At 34.6% G+C, this 25,172-nt stretch overlaps 1 protein-coding gene across 1 annotated transcript; it reads left to right on the top strand.

The window, feature by feature from the left end:
- Positions 1 to 14,199: 14,199 nt before the first annotated feature.
- Positions 14,200 to 16,303, top strand: LOC120350260 (piggyBac transposable element-derived protein 4-like). The gene has a single exon (XM_039422850.1). The coding sequence runs from the start codon at positions 14,372 to 14,374 to the stop codon at positions 16,301 to 16,303; it is 1,932 nt and encodes a 643-aa protein (XP_039278784.1). The 5' UTR covers positions 14,200 to 14,371.
- The last annotated feature ends 8,869 nt before the right edge of the window (positions 16,304 to 25,172 follow it).

Below are 25,172 nucleotides of genomic sequence, written 5' to 3'. Positions count from 1 at the left end.
CTAATAGTTCCATTGTTCCGTCATATCTTTACCCCATAGCTCTCACCTTAAACCCCATAGAAAAACCACATCCCAGGCTTGCAGGTACAGCATGCTCGCCGTCAATTCGCAGTTGGTTCAGATTGCGTACTACCTTTATAAATAGAATTATTGGTAGGGATCTGATAGTCAGATCCGTCTCCTTGTATAGGGTTATCTTAATCTCCCTTAACATCCACCCTGTATTGCAAAGGCCGAGGGCCGAATCGGCCAGCAAGGCACGGGCAAACACTCTTCCCCTGAAATTAAAAATCTCGCGAAAGAAGTATAGGGTGAAGAATCAGGATAGAGGGAGAAGTGTAGGTCCGGTAACTCCACCTGTCAGTACGGCTACTGACCCCGACCCATATCCGACTGTAGCTAGTCCGCGTTGTAGCAATACTTCGCAATTATGAGGAAACCTAGAGGGTGGAATAGGATTCTAATAAACATTTAAACATTTAAACATTCAAACATTTGAACATTTGAACATTTGAACATTTGAACATTCAAACATTTAACTATTTAAACATTTAAACATTTAAACATTTAAACATTTAAACATTTAAACATTTAAACATTTAAACATTTAAACATTTAAACATTTAAACATTTAAAAATTTAAACATTAAAACATTTTAACATTTGAACATTTAAACATTTAAACATTTAAACATCTAAACAATTAAACATTTAAACATTTGAACATTTTAACATTTGAACATTTAAACATTTAAACATTTGAACATTTAAACATTTAAACATTTAAACATCTAAACAATTAAACATTTAAACATTTGAACATTTAAACATTTGAACATTTAAACATTTAAACATTTGAACATTTAAACATTTAAACATTTGAACATTCGAACATTTAAACATTTAAACATTTGAACATTTAAACATTCAAACATTTAAACATTAAAACATTTAAACAATTAAACATTTGAACATTTTAACATTTAAACATTTAAACATTAAACATTTAAACATTAAAAATTTAAACATTTAAACATTTTAACATTGAACATTTAAACATTTAAACAATTAAACATTTGAACATTTAAACATTTAAACATTTGAACATTTAAACATTTAAACATTTAAACATTTAAACATTTGAACATTTATACATTTAAACATTTAAACATTTAAACATTTAAACATTTGAACATTTAAACATTTAAACATTTAAACATTTGAACATTTTAACATTTAAACATTTAAACATTTAAACATTTGAACATTTAAACATCTAAACATTTGAACATTCAAACATTTCAACATTTAAACATTTGAACATTTAAACATTTAAACATTTAAACATTAAAACATTTAAACAATTAAACATTTGAACATTTTAACATTTAAACATTTAAACATTAAAACATTTAAACAATTAAACATTTAAACATTTAAACATTTTAACATTTGAACATTTAAACATTTAAACAATTAAACATTTAAACATTTAAACATTTAAACATTCAAACATTTGAACATTTAAACATTTAAACATTTAAACATTTAAACATTTAAACATTTAAACATTTGTCACACTTAAGGAAAGTGTGTGTGAACAGTGTTATTGATTCATCACTTGAAAGAATCCAGCCCGACCACTTCTAACCTAGGGAAAGGGGTCTAATCAATCTAAAATTCACTGACGCTCATTTGGTGGATAAATTACCAATATATATTAAAAAAAAATATTATGAACAAAGCAATACATGATTTTCAACAGTCGTTGACCACAACTTAATAAGTTTCAAAACCTGAAAATGACAATCTCAAAAGGAAAGAATCTAGGCGATCCAAGGATACCCAGTACGTAACTGAAATCCCCAAAAGATCAACATTGATCTTGAATATAAGGAAAATAATTCAAAACAGATAATAAGCAAGTCCACCCAAGTATAACTCAATATCCAATAAAAGAATTAATGCAAGTTCAAAAAATAAAAGATAAAAGAAATTACTATTGAAGGGATACTTGGATTACCTAAGATTCAAATACAAATCAGTGAATCTTGGATTAGGTTGCAGTCCAATTCGTTCATCTAACATCACCCCAGTAGTGTTGCGGTCAAGTGTTCCTCAAATACACTGCTCGAGCATTTCCGACTCAACACGGACAGTGAAAGGAATACAATAATTCATTATCGAGAACAAACTATTATATTCCCAACCTGACAAGGATAAACGAATAACTTCCCCCACTATTCGCCGATTGTTCCAGTTTGGTAGAAAAATTGGAGATGTATTACCTCGATTCGGCGAACTTTCCAATTGGGAGTAACAAACTCTGGTAGTTCAACAGCATTCGGCAAAATTAGATGGTTATGCCATTGTACAGCCGTGGTCCAACAGATCGTCCGTGACGTCAGAATCAGAATGTCGCCCAGCTCGTGGAGTGTCGGACAGTACGCCGAGATCGTGAATCCCCATGTCGTGGACCGCTTAAAATAATAAACAATCTACAATAGTTTCTACTCCTCTAACAATAGGAATTCAAAAACAAATATTTTCAATTGGAATAATTTTAAGGAGTTCAAAAAAGAGTTTCGAATTATGCAACAAATCTATGCTTAGCGCACCTAACCTACTGTATAACAATCATTTCGGTTATTTCTATCTTAAGCATGGAGCCTACATGCTATGTATTGGCCACTCTTGAATTATAACAACAAGTACTATGGCAAATAATAGTGGAATATCAAAATTATAATATTTCTTTATTAACATAACTATTGGAATAATTGTCATCTGAAATTTATGGAGATTAGCTCTCCCCACTTTGAACAGAAGTAATTATCGATGTTTAAATGAAATAACGTTTAACAGAAAACAAAGTAATATTTCTGCATCCTGACTTCCTATTCTAGTAGTAAATTTGTTATTCTCGTCCAGAGAATCCATAGGATCACTTAATTACACGATCTAACCAGCAAACTTACAATCTAACCTGTCGTACATAGAAGATGCAACCTTATTACTACTTATTATGAGTACCTTATTACTTCTTATTACTACTTGTTTTGAGTCTATGGAAATCAATGTTCCCATTTTGGTATAATTATTACAAATAATAATTAAATACTTATGCTAGTACATACCTTTTGCGGATTTAATAAACAAGTAACAGACGCGTTTGGTAAGCTTGGCTTGGTCAAGCGTCAAACGTTTGCCAAAAGGTGAATTTACTCAAATGAGACATCAATTAATAGCTAGGTGAACGAGAGAATTTGGTAAATGAGTTAGGCATGTTAAAATGCCAAAAATTTAAATGCTAAAAGAAAGAAAAACTGTTCTTTAACAACACAAAAATAGCTACATTGGTTAGAATACAACACCCAAGCCAAAACAGACGCCAGCTATATTCTCTCTGCCTCGCTTTCTGAGCTTTTTAGACAGCCTCGAAGGTAGACAGCCAGCGCCCTCTACAACTTTGTTAAACCAAACTTTATTGGAGTAAAGCAGTAAAAGGGAATTTATTTACCAATCAAATGATGGGCAAGAAAACAGTTGAAACAAAGGATTTGATAGGTTAATTTAGTTGGAGCGAAACCTCAACTACCAATCAAAGCAGTCGGCAAGGCAGACTGGCAACAAATTTAAAGAAAATTTCCCACAATGAGTTAAAAGGGAGAAAAACCAGATGGCTTCAGCGGGAACTTTAAATAAATCAACTACCTTGTAATGGGACCATTACATTCACCCCCTCGTTTTGGTGTGAAACACCAGGGACAATCACAATCCCAGGGTAACTAACTAGATAAAAAAAATAACCTAAGTTTGTGGTAATTCAAGTCAAATAACCCACCGTTTCATGTGCTGCAATAAACTAATAACTTGGTTCCTACCTAGTATTAAGACAAAGAAATGAAAAGCATTCCCCAAGTGCATTACTTGTCAAGAGATATATGACTAAGCTTACATTCTATTCATATATTACGCATTTATGTACAACATAATCACGAGGACAAAATGTTGAGACTATCCCAACCCGTGTGGAAGAGTGACAGGATGCAAATAAGATTCCACAGGATACCAGATCATGGGATCCAAAGTTTCCAAAATACTGGATAAAATTCGAAAAGTTTAAATCATGAAGAAAGGTGCTGAAAGCAAAATATTTGGAAGAGGTAAAGGAATAATTGCAAAAGCAAAACAAAGTGGAATGATTGTAAAAGTAAAACCATGTCAAGTTGACAAAACAAAGGAAGCAAAACTTCAAATAAATCATGTGGAATAGGACGAAGTTCCCAAAGGAATACAACTACTTAAAAGGAGAATTTGTGAGAATCCTGACCTTCCAGGTGGCCAGCCTGTCAATCAGTTTACTCACCAAAGAAATAATTAAGACAGAGATCAAAAATCAAAGACTGGTTTGAAGATTTTTGATTAATCAATTTTAAACATGACAACAAACAGTTGGAAACCCTGAACCAATCTAGCTTTACCTAACAAGTCAAGCAATGACTGAGTGAGCACCGGTTCTCACCGCCATCAACTCAACTTGAAGCAGAAGATTTTAAAAGAAGTGAGCAGCTCCATTCGCACACTAGGGGTTGAGAAAATTTACACAAGCTTCCAAGAGATAAACACCACAAGAAAAATAACATCATTAGCATACTCTGCTGTTCTTGATTCTAGAATAAGACAAAACCAACAATAACTGAAAAGGGTTTAACTTGACCTATGGTAATTTCCAAAGGTACAACTACCTAAGACAAAGTTCACATACCTAACCAACTTGAATTCACAGATGACTCTGTTGGCAGACTAACTAAGGAATAAAGATAGTTCTACTATCATAACTTCAAATATCCAAAATGCCTAAGTCTAATATGAAATCAAAACAATTTTATTACAAAAAATAGAACAATTCACTTTGTTCCCAGAGTACAATGTCAACACTACCTTTATATACAGTCCACAAGTTAACAACTTTCAGAGCCTTGTGGTATAAAACTCACCAATTATTATACAAAGACATACCAAATAATCACTAAATAGCACAAGAGCACATACTGCAGTACAACAAGACATTGACTACAACAACAAAATTACAAATCCATGAAGACAATAGGACCTAGCTCAAATTTTCGTGAAATATAGTTATTAACACAAACAATACACCAAATTCTTCCAAGACTTTATACCTCAAAGTCAATGTCCACAGGAAACAAATTCCTTACTCATAACACAACAATGTAAATGTAGTACACAACCACATCGTCAGACCAACAGCTTAAAGAATAAGCTAATACCCAAATATACAAGTATTTATTAGAATAGGAGGGCAGTAAAGATGTCGCGATCATCTATTAATTACCATATTCCCATAACACAAGAATTTTCCAAATGGAAAAACAAAGTATTCACTGTATTAGATGCTGTCCAGATACAGTAATGTCAAAAGTTGACATGAATAGAAAGAAGACAAGTCAGCTCTACTGAACAAGTTTCCCCTAACGGATAAGAAACAAGTTATTCAGTGTACTTCTTTAGTTGAGATACATGTGCTTTCTGCATATAGACTCCTGTTTCAGGATCATGCAAAGCTGCAGTAACTGGTGTCAAAAACCTTTTAATCAGATATGGTCCTTTGAACCGATAACTAAGCTTACTCATCACTCTGTTAGCAGCACTAGACAGAACATGTGATTGCACGAGCACCAAATCACCTATCTGAAATGGGACTGCTACTCGACGTTTGTTGTATTGCTCTGCCATTCGGGTATGCGCTTTCAACAAATTTTTCCGCGCTTTACGCCAGATCTGCAAGGTGCCAGGCTCCACGGTTTCAGGAAGTATTTCGTCGATTCCCCACGCATTGGTCAAGGGATGATTGGGAGCATGTCGAAACATGAGAGAGAATGGTGTGCACCCGGTACTTTCATGTTCAGCTAAGTTGAAAGCTAGGCTTAACCACTCTAGACTATCACTCCATTTGTGTTGAGCCTCCGCATGGAAAGCTATCAAAGCACTCTTCAGGTTTCGATTTACCCGTTCGGACATGTTAGGGGCAGGGTAATATGGTGAAGTAGTGACCTGTTGGATGCCCAGCTGAAAACAGAAGTTCTTGAAAGCATTAGAGGTGAATGCTGGTGCGTTGTCAGTAACCAGACTTTTGGGAACTGAGAAATTCAAGAATATTCCTTTCAATGCTTTAACAATAGAGGCAGTATTTCCCTTCCTCAATGGTATTAACCAACAAAATTTGCTGAAGGAGTCTACACAAGACAAGATTTGAGTATAACCCTCAGGAGTTCTAATTAGAGGACCCACCAGATCACAATAAAATCGTTCCAGAGGTTTTGTGACCACCTTGGATGAGAGGAACCCAAAATTGTGTTGTCTAGCAGGTTTGCTTTTCTCACACACATGACATGATTTCACCAAGCGACAAATGTCATTTCTGACCCCAGGCCAGAAAAATTTTTCAAGAACCTTGTTTGTGGTTTTGAAAATTCCTAAATGCCCACCTAGAGCACTTTCATGGAAGTATTTGAAAACCAGGGGTATTAAAATCCTGGGTACTACCACCTTTTTGTCATCAGAGTTCCGTGATTTGACAACAAGTACACCCTTACTCAATGAATAAGGAAATTGGTCTTCATTGTTGATTATCTTGTCGATTACCTCTTTACAAAATGCATCATTCTCCTGATGATGTTTGATTTCAGAAAAGACAAGGGGAAAATCCGACAGTTTCAAATTGTTAACAAAACAAAAGAGAGGTTCTATTTCCTGAGCCGAAGGAGACAAATCAAGAGGTTCCTCCTCATCTTGAAACATGCGAGACAAAGAATCAGCACAGACATTTGATTTTCCTGCAACATGAACTGTTTCAAATTGAAACGATAAAATTCTTAATACCCAACGACCAATACGACCACCTTTGGGGTTGTTGAGAACCCAAGACAGAGCAGAATTGTCTGTAAGCAACTTAAACTTGGCATGTTGCAAGTAGACTTTGAACTTCTCCATCCCAAAAATAGCGGCCAAACACTCCAATTCATAGGTGCTGTAACGTGTCTCATTAGGTGTCAACTTCTTGGATGCATATGCAATAGGTTGGAGGATGCCATCTGTTTCCTGCGATAGAATTGCTGCAATCGCTGTTGAACTGGCGTCAGTCTGCAAGACAAACTGTTTGGTGAAGTCGGCAGTTCGTAGTACAGGTGGGTTGGCAATGGCCTTCTTAAGTTTGAGAAAAGCCTCCTGATGAATATCAGTCCACTCAAATTTGACATTTTTCTTCCTCAATGCATTGAGGGGTGCAGCAATCTCAGCAAAATGAGGGATAAACTTGTGATAATATGCAACCATCCCAATGAACCGAGCAACTCCTTTTTGATTTTTAGGAGGAGGGAAATCTCGAATACTAGTAGTCCTGCTTGGATCCACAGCTACTCCATGTTCGTTCATTATGTGACCCAGAAAAGAAATTTGGGTTTTCCCAAAGCTAGCCTTGTCAGGATTAACGGTGAATCCAGCTTGCCGCAATTTTGATAGCACAATCCGGATGTGAGACAAATGATCTGAAAAATCTTTTGAATAGATGACAATATCGTCGAGATAATGGAAAACAAATTTATATTTCTCTTCTTCAAACAATTCATCCAGAACACTGGACAAAATTTGTGAACCAACTGCCAGTCCAAATGGCACACGACAGAATCTGTAGGTTGCCCTCATGGTACAAAATGTTGTGTAGTCCCTACTGGACTCATGCAGAGGAACCTGATAATAAGCAGAATTTAAATCCAGTACAGAAAAGAATTTGGCTCCATTGAAGTTGTGAAAGGCACTTTCAATGTTAGGAAGAGGCACAGAATCTAACGAGATACGTTTGTTTAGAAATCGATAATCCACCACTAACCGCCATGATTCGCTGTCTGAGTCATTCTTATCTCCTTTGGGTACCAGAAAACATGGACTTGAATAATTGGAAACAGCCTTCTCAATTACTCCTTCCTCCAACATTTTCTTTACCTTTTGATCAACAATCTCCCTTTTGATTGGGTTCAGCTGATATGGAGGGCGACGTACAGGCTCAGTTGAGGTCAAACGGATTTTATACTCCAACAAGTTTGTTTTACCCAATCTTTTGGATAATACATCCTGGAAATCACCAAGAACCTCATCTAAACCGGACTGCTCATCCTGTGACAAGGGACTGTTACTATCAAGGACTCCAATAGATGCAATCAGTGGTGACAACAAAGATCTCCACTCCGTGACAAAGTTGAATTTAATCCGTGGTTTGAAGCCAAAGAAATAGGAATTGTTGAAAAGATTAGGAATCAGCTGGGAAAACTTAATAAAATCACACCCTAGAATGACAGGAAAGGCAACATTTTCGGCAATAAAAAATTTGAAATTCCAGGTGAAGTTTTCAATTCTGATTTTTATCGAGACTGACTTACTCAACACAAGAGGGCTTTTATTTGCAGTGGTACAGACAAAATGTTCTTCAGAGAAGACAATGTGGTCACCATTGGCTAACAATTGATCCAGAACAGAAGAAGAAATAATAGATCTAACAGCACCAGAATCAATCAAAGCTGGTGTTTCCAAAGCCCCTAAACCCAAAAAACAAACAATTATAGGCAGGATTTCATTCATGAGTACTCTAGCCTTATGGTTGGCAGGATGCCGCTTATCCAAACGCCTGCTCCTCTGACCATATTTAGAGATAACTCTATTTCTGGGTTTACCCTTGTATCCCTCCAAGTTGGTAAACAATTTGTTTTTGGACTCATAGTTGGAATTTTCATCAAGACAAGCATTGACTAGTCAGGACCTCTTTGATGTACAGTCACGTGCAAAGTGACCTACCTTCTTACAATTAAAACAAGTTACCTTTCCACTTCCACCAACTGCGCTTGGTCCAGGCTGCTTGACATCAGGCTTATTGTTGGAGGTACCAGCGTGTTGTTGTGCCGATTTTGACCTACAGTTCATAGCAATGTGACCTCTCTTTCCACATTCATAGCAGGTCCTATCCCGGTGTCCATAAGCCGTAGAGGTCTGCCTGACGCTACCGATTCTCGAACTCTCCACATAGGCTCGCTCATTGTCAGCAAAACTCAGGTTCTGTGATAATACACTCATCTCATTTAAAGCTTGAAATGTGGTTGGTCTTTCCTGGAAAATAAGACGAGATCTTTCCGCAGGATTCAAGCCTGAACAAATTGTGTGGACTATTTCTGCCTCAGATAAGTTGATTCTGAGCAAACTTGCAGCTTCCCTGATCGAAACAATGTAACTGCAAAGTGGTTCCTGTGAGCTCTGTAAACGATAAAAACGTTCTCTCTCAATGGCCGATAACAAGCGTTGAGGAATGAAATATTGTAAAATACCTTTGTGAAATTGGTCAAAACTGATGTTTGAATTGATTGCAAAATTCAAACGTTCCCCTAAAGGCCCTACCGCAAAAGGTTGCAACAGCTGAAATAAATGCAAATTACTTACACCAAATTGGCTTCTAATTTTCAATGCCACTCCCAAGAATTTCAATAAAGTCTCAACTGTCAATCCATCAGTGACAGGTAACTCTTTCAATAAAGACTCAACTGGATTCTGTAATTTGTTGTACAAACTTCCAAAAGGTGAAGATGCACTTGGTCTAAACGAGGGACACCTGTGGAAATTGCTGGATTAAAGTTGAATTGACTAGGTTGCACTGGCATGAATTGATGTGCACCTGCAGGCGGAATGTTCAAGGTCAACCTTGGATTATTTGTCCTGAGAGGAGCACGACCAACTGGCTCAACAGGAATATAAACTTCAGGTCTGCCTACTTTCTGCAAATTTTGTGTTGGAGGCAGCACTAAAGTAGTAGTAGTTGCAGAAGCCTCAGGAACCGTTGGAGATGACATGGCTGTTGAATACGGCACTGGTGAAGCTCCGCGGCTAGGAGGTCCAGGTTGCCAATTTGACAATGATGTAACTATCACTAGTATTTTTTCTATACGTTGATCCAAATCTGAAAGCAAGCTCTCTTTCTTTTCAAAACGGGCAAATGTCAACAAGTGGATAATTCTATTTGTGCAGTGGGACACATTGGACATACTTTTGAGGAAAACCTCCTTCCTATTCTCGGCCTCCATGTCCCCACTTAAACTAGCACACCAGCCCTCTATCCATCCTATAATATTGTCTATTTGACTTAATTCAGACTTGGCAGAGTCGTCAGAGTGATTATACCTATGTAACTGTCTTTCCCCCTCCCCATGCTCTTTTCGCACCTCTCTATACTTCTTACGTAGATCATCTACACTCATAGGTTCAATTTCCTCCCGGGGATTCCCATGGTTCTAAGTTCAAAATGAATCTGAAACTTTACTAAATGATTAGGGTTAATAGCTCGAGCTAACCAACCTCTCATTCCCCCACCTGAAGCTATTTTCTCCTCTATCTCATGTTTTACTTCCCAAAACATACTTGATGGGGACTCTGTGGATTCTGTTCCCTGAACAGTCTGATCCCTTACTTCCCGGGTGGTATCTGAGGGTTGTCCGGACATATTTGGGATGCTGGTTTCCATCTTGTCAAGCTAGAGCAAGCTAGTACAAAATTGAAAAGAAAATAAAAATATTAATGGCAAATAGAAAATTTCAAAATCGTTGTGTTTTAAGACCAAGTCTTTAAAGTTCAAATTCAAAGTCACTTCATACCTTGAATTCAATTCATACTTCAAACTCAACTCAGAATCCAACAAAAGGTATGCAACATTGTACAAAATTAGACAAAGTAAAATTATCATGTATAAGATTCTATCTTAAATTTTTAGATCTTGTAAGGCACATTAACTAACAGTACTGTCAATATTATTAACATTTCCATGCTAAGCATCTTCAATACTAAATAACCAATGATGATTGTCTATCTCAATACTCTAAATGAAGATAATATGGATGCATTAAATTATTTCCACTCTCAGAAATTTAAATTTATCCACACCTGACTACAATACCCTAACCTGTGATTGATCGACGATCAAACCACATTCCTCAGGTCAGACTGGCAGTCAAGCTGTCATTCTTGGCAAGCAATGAATCAATCAAATATATTAAGTAATAAATTTGGAAATATGGATATTGAAAAGATATGTCTGAAAAATATAGAATTTGGAAATTTGGTATAGTTACCAAAATAGCAGAGTGGCGCAGCTTACTGTCACACTTAAGAAAGTTTGTGTGAACAGTGTTATTGATTCATCACTTGAAAGAATCCAGCCCGACCACTTCTAACCTAGGGAAAGGGGTCTAATCAATCTAAAATTCACTGACGCTCATTTGGTGGATAAATTACCAATATATATTAAAAAAAAATATTATGAACAAAGCAATACATGATTTTCAACAGTCGTTGACCACTACTTAATAAGTTTCAAAACCTGAAAATGACAATCTCAAAAGGAAAGAATCTAGGCGATCCAAGGATACCCAGTACGTAACTGAAATCCCCAAAAGATCAACATTGATCTTGAATATAAGGAAAATAATTCAAAACAGATAATAAGCAAGTCCACCCAAGTATACTCAATATCCAATAAAAGAATTAATGCAAGTTCAAAAAATAAAAGATAAAAGAAATTACTATTGAAGGGATACTTGGATTACCTAAGATTCAAATACAAATCAGTGAATCTTGGATTAGGTTGCAGTCCAATTCGTTCATCTAACATCACCCCAGTAGTGTTGCGGTCAAGTGTTCCTCAAATACACTGCTCGATCATTTCCGACTCAACACGGACAGTGAAAGGAATACAATAATTCATTATCGAGAACAAACTATTATATTCCCAACCTGACAAGGATAAACGAATAACTTCCCCCACTATTCGCCGATTGTTCCAGTTTGGTAGAAAAATTGGAGATGTATTACCTCGATTCGGCGAACTTTCCAATTGGGAGTAACAAACTCTGGTAGTTCAACAGCATTCGGCAAAATTAGATGGTTATGCCATTGTACAGCCGTGGTCCAACAGATCGTCCGTGACGTCAGAATCAGAATGTCGCCCAGCTCGTGGAGTGTCGGACAGTACGCCGAGATCGTGAATCCCCATGTCGTGGACCGCTTAAAATAATAAACAATCTACAATAGTTTCTACTCCTCTAACAATAGGAATTCAAAAACAAATATTTTCAATTGGAATAATTTTAAGGAGTTCAAAAAAGAGTTTCGAATTATGCAACAAATCTATGCTTTGCGCACCTAACCTACTGTATAACAATCATTTCGGTTATTTCTATCTTAAGCATGGAGCCTACATGCTATGTATTGGCCACTCTTGAATTATAATCAACTAGTACTACGGCAAATAATAGTGGAATATCAAAATTATAATATTTCTTTATTAACATAACTATTGGAATAATTGTCATCTGAAATTTATGGAGATTAGCTCTCCCCACTTTGAACAGAAGTAATTATCGATGTTTAAATGAAATAACGTTTAACAGAAAACAAAGTAATATTTCTGCATCCTGACTTCCTATTCTAGTAGTAAATTTGTTATTCTCGTCCAGAGAATCCATAGGATCACTTAATTACACGATCTAACCAGCAAACTTACAATCTAACCTGTCGTACATAGAAGATGCAACCTTATTACTACTTATTATGAGTACCTTATTACTTCTTATTACTACTTGTTTTGAGTCTATGGAAATCAATGTTCCCATTTTGGTATAATTATTACAAATAATAATTAAATACTTATGCTAGTACATACCTTTTGCGGATTTAATAAACAAGTAACAGACGCGTTTGGTAAGCTTGGCTTGGTCAAGCGTCAAACGTTTGCCAAAAGGTGAATTTACTCAAATGAGACAAAAATTAATAGCTAGGTGAACGAGATAATTTGGTAAATGAGTTAGGCATGTTAAAATGCCAAAAATTTAAATGCTAAAAGAAAGAAAAACTGTTCTTTAACAACACAAAAATAGCTACATTGGTTAGAATACAACACCCAAGCCAAAACAGACGCCAGCTATATTCTCTCTGCCTCGCTTTCTGAGCTTTTTAGACAGCCTCGAAGGTAGACAGCCAGCGCCTCTACAACTTTGTTAAACCAAACTTTATTGGAGTAAAGCAGTAAAAGGGAATTTATTTACCAATCAAATGATGGGCAAGAAAACAGTTGAAACAAAGGATTTGATAGGTTAATTTAGTTGGAGCAAAACCTCAACTACCAATCAAAGCAGTCGGCAAGGCAGACTGGCAACACATTTAAAGAAAATTTCCCACAATGAGTTAAAAGGGAGAAAAACCAGATGGCTTCAGCGGGAACTTTAAATAAATCAACTACCTTGTAATGGGACCATTACACATTTAAACATTTAAACATTTAAACATTTAAACATTTAAACATTTAAACATTTAAACATTTAAACATTTTAACATTAAAACATTAAAACATTTAAACATTTAAACATTTAAACATTTAAACATTTGAACATTTAACATTTAAAATTTAAACATTTTAACATTTTAACATTTTAACATTTTAACATTTAAACATTTAAACATTTGAACATTCAAACATTTAACATTAAACATTTAAACATTTAAACATTTAAACATTCAAACATTTAACATTTAAACATTTAAACATTTAAACATTTAAACATTAAAACATTAAACATTTAAACATTTAAACATTCACACATTTGAACATTTAAACATCTAAACATTTAAACATTCAAACATTTAAACATTTAAACATTTAAACATTTTAACATTTTAACATTTAAACATTTAAACATTTAAACATTTAAACATTTAAACATTCAAACATTTACACATTTGAACATTTAAACATTTAAACATTTTAACATTTAAACATTGAGTACTAGTCATGAGTAATTCTTACGCATGGCGCCATAAAACCGGCTATTCCTCCCCTCCACTGTGGTTTTGAGATCTAGGCGTCTAGCAGTGCTTTGTTGTCTCATTCCTATAGAAGACTGCATATCATGAGGAGCTGTATATTCTGTCTGTTGGGAACTACATTGACATCTCGGTAAGTCACCGCGCTTGTTTTACGCATGTTTAGTATTCATGGATATTTTTAATGAGTAAAATATATGCATGTTTAGTATTCATGGGTATTCTAAGTGAGTAAAATATACGCATGTTTAGTATCAATTGACAATTTAGATGAGTTCAATTCACGCATGATGTTTTTGTATTTACGTAAATTTACATATTGATGGATATTCAACATGGATTTTTATGTGATAAATGGAACATGAAATTATCTTATCTCTATCTACTCATTTGAATAAAATTCATTTATGCCCATCATTATTGATTTAGCATTAGGCCTATGTGTCAAATAAATATATACAAATTTCTAAACCTTGGAAAAGTCATAAAAATTATAAAAAAACAACTTTTTTCCCAGATCATGGCTGCTGGAACTGACGAAGAACGTATTCGCCGAATGCTTCATGAGCTAGATGAGGGTGGAGAATCTGACGCAGATGAAGAAGATATTCTGGAGGGGATATTCTCTGATAACAGCGATGATGACCCAGACTTCCAGCCCAGCAATGAAGGCCAGATTATTGATGAAGCTACAAAGATTCAACACATCGAGCAAGCTTATCAACAAACTGAAAAGCAGAAGAGGAAGAAGAAAAGACCACGCCTTGAGGAGTCCCAATCGTCATCATCATCTAAAGTCACAGATAAGGTAGAGAGTGAAATATCTAAGCTAAGGATAGTGCCACCTGTAGAAGAGCTTATTGGAAAAAAAGGTTTTACATGGAAAACCAAAGAAGTTGGATCCAACAAAGGTAAGACAAGAGATAAGAACATTGTCCATGTTAGACCAGGCCCCACACAAAAAATCGATCCTGACCCAGAGAAATGTTTTAATTTGCTACTATCTGACAACATTCTCGATGAAATTTTCCTTAGGACAAATGAAGAAATAGTGAGGCAGAGGAAAAATTACAAAGTTGTGAATGCAACATTGAAGGATGTTTGTAAAGAAGAGCTGATTGGACTTTCACTCTTGACTGCGGCTCTAAATAATAATCATTTATCAGCCGAGTTATTATTCGATTCAAAGTCCAGTGGTGATCTTTATCGAGCTACAATGACTGCCGAAAGATTTCTGTTTTTGATCAATTGTATACGATTTGATGATCGTGAAACAAGGAATGAACGTCGCGAAGAATCCAAACTGGCACCAATAAAAAATGTTTGGGACTTATTTGTAATGAACTGTGCTGAAAATTATCAGCCGAGTTCGTTTTGCACAATTGACGAACAGTTGGTAGGATTCCGTGGCAGATGCCCATTCCATGTATACATGCCAAAAAAACCAAATCAGTATGGGATAAAAGTACTTATGATTTGTGACAATGACACTAAATACATGTTCAATGCTATTCCTTACCTGGGGAAAGGTTCATCGCCGGAAGGAGTTGTTTCAACACATTATTTTGTTGAGAAATTGGTTGAGAGCTTGAAAGGATCGCATAGGAACATAACAATGGATAATTGGTTTGTGAGCATCCCATTATTCGAGAAGCTTCTGAAAGAATACGGTTTATCAGCAATAGGCACGATAAAGAAAAATAAGCCTGAACTGCCCTCTGAATTCGTTGACATAAAGTATCAGAATAGAAATGTGGACTCTTTGCTTTTTTTATTTTCCGACAACCTAACGGCAGTGTCTTACAAGCCAGAAGCAAATAAGCTCGTAACACTGATTTCGACCATGCATGATGATGGAACAGTGGATGAAAAGTCAAAAAAGCCAGACATTATACTAGCATATAATGAAACAAAAGGAGCAGTTGACACTCTCGATCAGATGTGTCAACATATGAGCTGCAGCAGGAAGACACGAAGATGGCCACTCTGCTTGTTTTATAATATTCTGAACTTGTCAAGTGTAAACTCGTACGTGATTTATGTGCACCAATTTTTTAGGAATTCGCCAAATTCCAAAAAGGTCGGACTTTCCAGGCAAGAGTTCCTACTGCATCTTCACAGTCAACTGAAAACGCTGTGGATTACGCGCTGTCGAGCTGAGACTCCCACACTAAGGAGAGAGCTGAAAACGACCATTGATAAAGTGCTCGGTACAGAAGAGCCACATTCTGAGAAAGCTCAGAAAGGAGAAAGAAAGTACTGCGGTTTATGCCATTATAGGAAGAGGAGGTTTACCACCACCTATTGCTCAAAATGCAATAAGCCAATTTGTGGTGAGCATCAGGTAAAAATGTGCCCAGGATGCAAGTAAATAAGGATTTACAAAACTTTTTCTGTAAGTTTGAAGTTAAAAATTATTTGAAAAATATTACTTCATTAAAAAATAAAATCATTATGAGAGAAAAAACAAAAGAGTGATGTTATTGTAAACTATTCGTAAATTTTACTCATGATTAGTATTAATGTCAAAAAAATATGATTAGTACTCTAGGGTACATTTGAACATTTAAACATTCAAACATTTAAACATTTAAACATTTTAACATTTAAACATTCTAACATTTAAACATTTAAACTTTAAACATTTAAACATTTAAACATTTAAACATTTAAACATTTAACATTTAAACATTTAACCATTTAAACATTTAAACATTTAACATTTAAACATTTAAAATTTAAACATTTAAACATTTAAACATTTAAACATTTAAACATTTAAACATTTAAACATTTAACATTTAAACATTTAAACATTTAAACATTTAACATTTAAACATTAAACATTTAAACATTTAAACATTAAACATTTAAACATTTAAACATTTAAACATTAACATTTAAACATTTAAACTTTAAACATTTAAACATTTAAACATTTAAACATTTAAACATTTAAACATTTAAAATTTAAACATTTAAACATTTAAACATTTAACATTTAAACATTTAAACATTTAAACATTTAAACATTTAAACATTTAAACATTTAACATTTAAACATTTAAACATTTAAACATTTAAACATTAAACATTTAAACATTTAAACATTCAAACATTAAACATTTAAACATTTAAACATTTAAACATTTAAACATTAAACATTTAAACATTAAACATTTAAACATTTAACATTTAAACATTTAACATTTAAACATTGTCACGTTATTCTTTATATTTAAATAACGATTAGCCTCCTGCTTGGCATCAGTCGGTAGAGCATGAAATATTTTGATATAATTATAAAAATTAGGTCGTGGTTTTTTAATAGGATACAGTCTCATAAAAATCTTTATGGGCCCAGGTATGAGCTTCCCCTATAATTCTTGTAATCCATTAAAAAATACATATATATATATATGGTACTTATCCTATAGTATTGAGGAATTAAAATAAATTGCACACCATAAACAATTTGATACATATATTAACAAATATTGCAAAAATAGATCAGGGCAAAAATATAAAGAGCGATAAAAATATATAATATAAAAATAGAACAATAATTGAAATCAGTAAACTATCACAGGCTAAATATTATTCTCCAAATTTATAGCACGAAACGTTACCATGTGCTTTTATCTTTTAATCATATGCATCCTTTTGTATGTAGCTGCGACATGAGTTTGCTAATACTTGTCGACTTGGACAATTCCATTAAAAATAGGTTCCTTAAAATCAACTTGATAAATTGGCAACCAATGATCCAAATATATCTATTAAATTCTCTAGTATCTAATTGATTTCTTTGTAATGAATATATATTTTATCTCAGGGTGCAAGATTCGGCACCTGATGGAGTAAGTAGAGCAATTCATCTAGTGAATCAGAGCTACAACAAACTATCGCAAATTATTGCAAAAATTAAAGATCATATGAATATGTATTAATAGCCTAGATTTTATACTTCTTTGATTTATTAGAATTTTCTGAAATGTACTGACTCATTATTCCTCTAATAAAATACCTTTAATACTATATTTACTTGCGCAAGTATTTTTTATTAAATTCTTAATTTATAAGAAAACCCTTTCGACGAGCTAGCTTTGATTATTAGGTAATTTCGAAGCACTGAGGGCGCCCATCACTAATTCAATATTTCTCACTCACGTGTCGAAATCTTCTTATGAGCCGCTGATGTCGATCCAACTCCTGGTGGTCCTGGACTATGGTAGCCGGAATCGTCTCTTCCAAGGGGTTACAAAAATTATTTAGAAATGAAAATGACTTCTGCTTTATAAGAGCATCACAAAGTCTTATAAGAAATTTAATAATTCAAACTAACTTTAGCTTTTTACAAGTTATAGCAAGGTATTACGCTCTATAATATTTAGGGACCTCTCATGGTGGCATTTGGCAGGCGAGTGTTGGTTCTCCTTTCTCAATTTTACAATTCTTACTTCCGACTTTCAAATTTACATAAAATTTGAATATCCTAGTCCTCCGCCATTTAAGGTTCAAATAGACCATACTAAAATATTAAATTATTACTTATGTTGTATGTTTAATAATTTCTTTGCCTTCGGGCCCTATCCATAACATAGACTATAAAACAATTTTATACAAATTTCAATCATTTATAGAAATATATATAAATATTTTTGAATTGGCATACTATTGCCGCCTATTAACTGCCATTATGTGATTGGTGCATGCAAATTGTTTCAGTATTCATGCGCTTGGTAACCTCCTATTTCCTGGATACATTTAATTATTTTTATTAGGTTTTTTAAGTATGCCCTCTACATGCTAGTTAATTTTCTATATATTACTATTTGCTTCATGCATCATAATAGTTAGCCACGTGACCTTTTGTTCTACCAAATTGCATACCGTTTTGCCGCAATAGATTTCTGCCAAGGGGTTTGGTCAGATTCTAAGTTGCATGGCTCAGTCGATCGTTAGGTCGCCGATCACTGAATGTTTTATGCCTAACCTCAATCTTCAATATTTTATATAATATTATATATTAGCAAAAAATTATTTCAATTCCTTTTAGGCTATTGTACCGTTTAGCCAGGACAAGCTGATGTTATCTAATCTTTATGTTATCTCCTTGGCGATATTAGCCAGTTACTTTACTCAGACCTATTAGTATTTCAGCTAGGGATTTTTATATCTACCCAAATTTCAATATGTTACATGCGCCCCCTGGATTTGAATTCAAAATATTTGAGAATCACAATGTTTTTAATGAAAATCCACCCTTCAATACATCGATATATTTCATACTTTGTTTACAAATTATACTCTCAAATTTTTATCATAGTTCGCAGATCTATCTGCTGCGCCTCCCTTAGACCTCTATCAAATACAATAACAAATTCTCCTCATCAACACAAAAATATCGTAAATATAATCTCCTAGACACATTCCTCCTTACAACACTTAGAACATAGTATTTTTAAATTTGCCGCTCGCAGGGCCGCCAACCTAACTACACACATTTCTTGATTGTCATAATTGATTCCTTTCAAACAATAATTTCAATGTACAAAATTTCTGGGGCCTATATTTTATAGTAATTCCTAGGTCTTAATATAAATAATTTTTCTATACATCAGGTACAATTCTTTTCTTTTGCTAATGGTTCTTTGGCTTTAGGTAACTAGCATTCATTTTAGGTTTTTTAGGTAACAAACATGGCATAACTAACGGTAATAAATATAAAACATATGAATGAATATATTAACATTGATAAATATAATAAATAACAGTAATAAATAACATTTTTGGGTTACAATGCTTTTCTTTTCATAATCATATGTTGAGCGCTACATTTGATTCAGGTGGCTTTGCTCAGCTGGTCGCTGGCTCTACATTCATACTGCTTACGTCAGAACTTGCTGTCAAATCTCACAATTAACCTAACTGCTACATTTTTCCCTTTTAAAGGTAATTAACAAATTTTAAATATACTATCCCCGCTTGTGTCCTTTTTTATCTGATGTATATTATTTAATTACATAATTAAAAATTATTCTTTTGCTTGTTGCAGGCTTTGGACTGTTGGGAGGAATAAAAACATTGGATTGTTGCCACGAGGTTGCTTCATCAATATTAAATTTATTAAGAAAGGTCAGTAATTGGCTTGATAGTGGTGTTTTCCTTTGACTTCTTATCATATTTACTTCAAATTTGACGATATTGCATGTAGAAATGTTGTGATTTACTTGCATCTTCTTGCATTCTGTTTGTAGATGTTGCTGTAGGCCGTTCGGTTATCTGTTGTCCGGTTGTTGATTGTTGAGGCTGTCCTAATTGATAATTTTTCTCACCATAAATTTAAAGCCCTTGTATCTGGTGTATTCTTTCTTCAAATAACTCCTTGTTCCTTATTATTTCTATTTATTCCGTTGAGTCTCGATATTTTCACTTTAGTGGCATTGTTTATAATTCTAGTTACACCAATAAACGACTTTATAATATAAAGCTTCCAATCATCTTCATCCGATACTTTCCACTTAAATTCATTATTAGGCTTCATCATCATAATAAACAATTCAATAATATAACACTTCCAATCAACACTAATAAATTCTCTCAACAATAACATGGTCTTAATTATAGCATCACTTTTCAATATTATCACAGACATGGTAATCCACACAATACAATAAATCAAAACACTAATTAGTTCTTTAATAATATAATCTCTCCACATATAATAGCCCGGTACTCCCATTTTATTTACATTATTTCTTATTTCTTTCACTCTTCCTAGACACCGTTTATCCTTCATCAATCTCAATAAGTAGTCCACTTCGTTGTTGCCCATGCATGAGTCCATAATAGTCCTTTTAGTAGCTCCGTTTTTATCCCCTTTCTTTGGCCTATTCTTCCGGTCACATCACTGATTGGCTCTCTTGAAGCGTATGTGCCGCGGATGCATGCCGTCATTGGTATTTTCTTGTCCTCCATCCTGGTGACGATCCGGTATCCTCCTCGGGCGTTTAAAACGTGCATGCGGCCGGTATGCGCGCGCGTGGTTCCTCCTTCGTCGCTTCTTCCGCCTCCAGGCCTTGCGGTGCATGCTTCTTATCTCCGTAATGCCGTCCTCTCCATCCTGATGTCGGTCGGGTGTCCTTGGGCGCTTCCGTCTCCGGGCCTTGCGGTGGGCGCTCCTCTTCTCCCGGATGCCGTCCTTCCTGGTGTCATCCTCTTGGTCCTCTATCTTGGGGTGCCTTGGTGGGGTCGATTGATGCGGGTGCGTAGGTCCTGTGCGCGGATGCTTGGTGGTGGTCCCTTGATGGGCGGTTGTAGGTTCGGTGCGCGGATCTGTTACATTTTTAATCTTTTCTATATTCACTAACTCCTTAATCAGTGCATGATCCTGGTGACTGTTTATATTTAGTAGTGACTCTTCGGTGGCGGGTTGCTCTTCGGTGGGGAACAGAATACTTAATATGGGTTGATGTTTGCGGCTGGTTTTTGGTGGTAGTATATCTGGTGTTGGTTTCTGTGTTCTTTGTTGGTTTAATCCTGTTGCATGCGCTAATGTATAATTTGTGCTTACTTGTTGAGGTGTCGGTTTGTAATTTCTGTTGTAATTATTCTGAGTGTAACCATCATTTGAGTTTAATCGATCACGGCCATCATAGTAATTCCTGAGGTTGCTCTGATGGGCGTAATGATTAGTTGTGCGATTTTGAAAATTTTCATTATTCCAGTTACTATTTTGCTTGTGCTCATAGCGGTGTTCAAGTTGAGGGGCAGATCGGTAGCGATCATATGATACCGGTTCATAATTTTGGCTGGTATACTGATTACTTTTTGAGTTATGTTGATTCCGTGTGTATCTTTGGTCTGATCGGTGGTTTGACATTGCCATCACAGACTGTATGCCATATAAATAATTTATTAGCTGTTTGCAATCAGTAATGGGTTGTGTGGCGAGTGCCATTCTAACTTGATACGGTAGTTTCTTCAGAATAATACTTGCTAATGCCGATTCGTTAATGGGCTCGCTCAATAGAGAATTTTTGAACTGTAGGGCAGTGACGAAAGTGGTACATGCACCATCTAAGTTAGGGTTGAAATCGCATGATATGATGTCTGCTAGCACGTCCAACTGTTTACTTCTGCTCCAATACTGTTCCAGGAAGACAGCTACAAACTCATCCAATGATGTAAATTCATGGGCTCTACTCCGAAAGAACATCAGGGGTTCGCCAATTAATAAACTAGTCAAACGAAGACGCCACATGCTCCAAGAGGTAGGCGCAAGAGTTTGTACTAATTTTATCTGATCAATGAATGGTTGAGGTTGCAAATGGTGATCAGTATTATCAAATTTACCCAGTCCTTGCAATATACTATGTGAATTGATGTTATCTGCTTGAATTCCTTGAGGTCGTTGTTGGATATAATTTTCTAATACTGTTATTTTCTCCTGTGCCATCTGCCATTGACTATTATTTGTAATTTTATTAGCATTTATTTCTTGATCTAATTGAGTCAGAGTGGATTTTTGAATTAGTAGAGTTCCGTTTAGAGCCTTACAGGTTTCTGTGTTCTGATTAATACTACCTTGCAGTTGGTTCATTTTTGTGGACATATTAATCTGTTTATTTTGTATATCTTTAATACTGTTAATATTTTTATCAACTGTAGTTGTTAAATTTTGATTGGCAACTGTAATTTGTTTGTTGATTTCTTGATGGCAATCGGCCTTAATGTTAGTTGTTAAATCCTGAATAGGTGTAGTGATTTGTGTGGTTAAGTTATCTATCCTTTCGTTTAGTTCACAGGTAACCGTATCCAACCTTTCCGCTAATCCTGCCGTAACTTTATCCTGACTTTCTTTCTGTAGATTTATCATTGCTTTTAATTCTTCCCTATGATTCTCTACTTTACTCTCAATAGTATCTAACCGTCGTTCTATTGATTGTATAGCACCTGCTGTCTCTTTCATGCCCTGTTCCACTGTTTGCTTATTTGCCTCTTTTATTGCCGCATTCTCTTTTTTAATCTCCTGCATCATGTTATCCATTGTGTTTTGTAACATAATATTGAACATACTGCTAGTTTGTTCCATTATTACCCTTTTAAATGGATCAAGCTCAGTGACTGAAAATATACTTGGTTTGCTCAGATGTGACTCGGCCTCTGGAGATGCGGGTTCTGCAGGCTGCTCCTCGCCCCCTTCGAAGTTGATCTCTGCTATCCGTTGATTCAATGGTATGTCAGCGGCGTCGATTCGAGTGGATGATAGAGGTTGCAGACCTTGTGGATCGAAGACTATTGACCCAACACTTCCTGGTTCCCTTTCTCGTGGCGTATTAGCATCTACCATGGTGGGGTTTGATGTGCTGGGAGTCGACAAAGTGGGATCTGTGCAACCGCCGTACATATATGAAACTTCAGAGTTTGTGGGAGTGTGATTCATTGTGTCAAATATGATAAATGCTAATTAAAAAAGTGATGAATAATATGCAAAAATGCTTAAAAAAGAGACACAAACCGGGACTTACAGTGAAACAGTTATGTGCAAAGTGTTTGGATATCCAAAAATAAGGTATTTATACTTAAGTTTTTTATAATGCTCTAGCGCCCCAATATTGAATATTGATTCCTGACTAGTTTATAGACTGTGACTTATTTTCCAACCGGCTTATACATAATATATTCTTGACTAGAAAGTAATAGCAGTTTAGGCTTATAAAATATGATCTCTCTGTATAATATATATATGTTTTACAATAACAATAATATAAAATTTTCTTTAAAACATATAATTTCTCTTTATTTAAAGCTATTGATTCCCCAAAAAGTAATACAAAGTTTAATTCGCCTGTTTTCCTCAATACTCATATATCTATAGTTTCATTATCCATCCACGACAAATTTTAATATGACTAGACTTGTCTTTAATTATTATCCTCAATATGAGTCTTGACTTAATTTCAAATAATTATTTGATGAGCTCAGCTCTCATCATCAGTCCCACATTGGTACGGCATGTTTCTGTCGTATCCGTGGCCTATCATGTTGGGCGACATGTTTCTGTCACGTTATTCTTTATATTTAAATAATGATTAGCCTCCTGCTTGGCATCAGTCGGTAGAGCATGAAATATTTTGATATAATTATGAAAATTAGGTCGTGGTTTTTTAATAGGATACAGTCTCATAAAAATCTTTATAGGCCCAGGTATGAGCTTCCCCTATAATTCTTGTAATTGATTAAAAAATACATATATATATATATATATGGTACTTATCCTATAGTATTGAGGAATTAAAATAAATTGCACACCATAAACAATTTGATACATATATTAATAAATATTGCAAAAATAGATCAGGGCAAAAATATAAAGAGCGATAAAAATATATAATATAAAAATAGAACAATAATTGAAATCAGTAAACTATCACAGGCTAAATATTATTCTCCAAATTTATAGCACGAAACGTTACCATGTGCTTTTATCTTTTAATCATATGCATCCTTTTGTATGTAGCTGCGACATAAGTTTGCTAATACTTGTCGACTTGGACAATTCCATTAAAAATAGGTTCCTTAAAATCAACTTGATAAATTGGCAACCAATGATCCAAATATATCTATTAAATTCTCTAGTATCTAATTGATTTCTTTGTAATGAATATATATTTTATCTCAGGGTGCAAGATTCGGCACCTGATGGAATAAGTAGAGCAATTCATCTAGTGAATCAGAGCTACAACAAACTATCGCAAATTATTGCAAAAATTAAAGATCATATGAATATGTATTAATAGCCTAGATTTTATACTTCTTTGATTTATTAGAATTTTCTGAAATGTACTGACTCATTATTCCTCTAATAAAATACCTTTAATACTATATTTACTTGCGCAAGTATTTTTTTATTAAATTCTTAATTTATAAGAAAACCCTTTCGACGAGCTAGCTTTGATTATTAGGTAATTTCGAAGCACTGAGGGCGCCCAACACTAATTCAATATTTCTCACTCACGTGTCGAAATCTTCTTATGAGCCGCTGATGTCGATCGAACTCCTGGTGGTCCTGGACTATGGTAGCCGGAATCGTCTCTTCCAAGGGGTTACAAAAATTATTTAGAAATGAAAATGACTTCTGCTTTATAAGAGCATCACAAAGTCTTATAAGAGATTTAATAATTCAAACTAACTTTAGCTTTTTACAAGTTATAGCAAGGTATTACGCTCTATAA

The sequence above is a fragment of the Nilaparvata lugens genome, chromosome 3, assembly GCF_014356525.2.
Source record: "Nilaparvata lugens isolate BPH chromosome 3, ASM1435652v1, whole genome shotgun sequence".
In the NCBI taxonomy this organism is placed as follows: domain Eukaryota; kingdom Metazoa; phylum Arthropoda; class Insecta; order Hemiptera; family Delphacidae; genus Nilaparvata; species Nilaparvata lugens.
The sequence above is the reverse complement of the archived record's forward strand: the minus strand, read 5'-3'. Positions and strand labels throughout refer to the sequence as shown.

Excerpts from the sequence above, each read along its gene's own strand:
- LOC120350260 (XM_039422850.1), top strand. The coding sequence starts at position 14,372 with ATGTGTCAAATAAATATATACAAATTTCTAAACCTTGGAAAAGTCATA.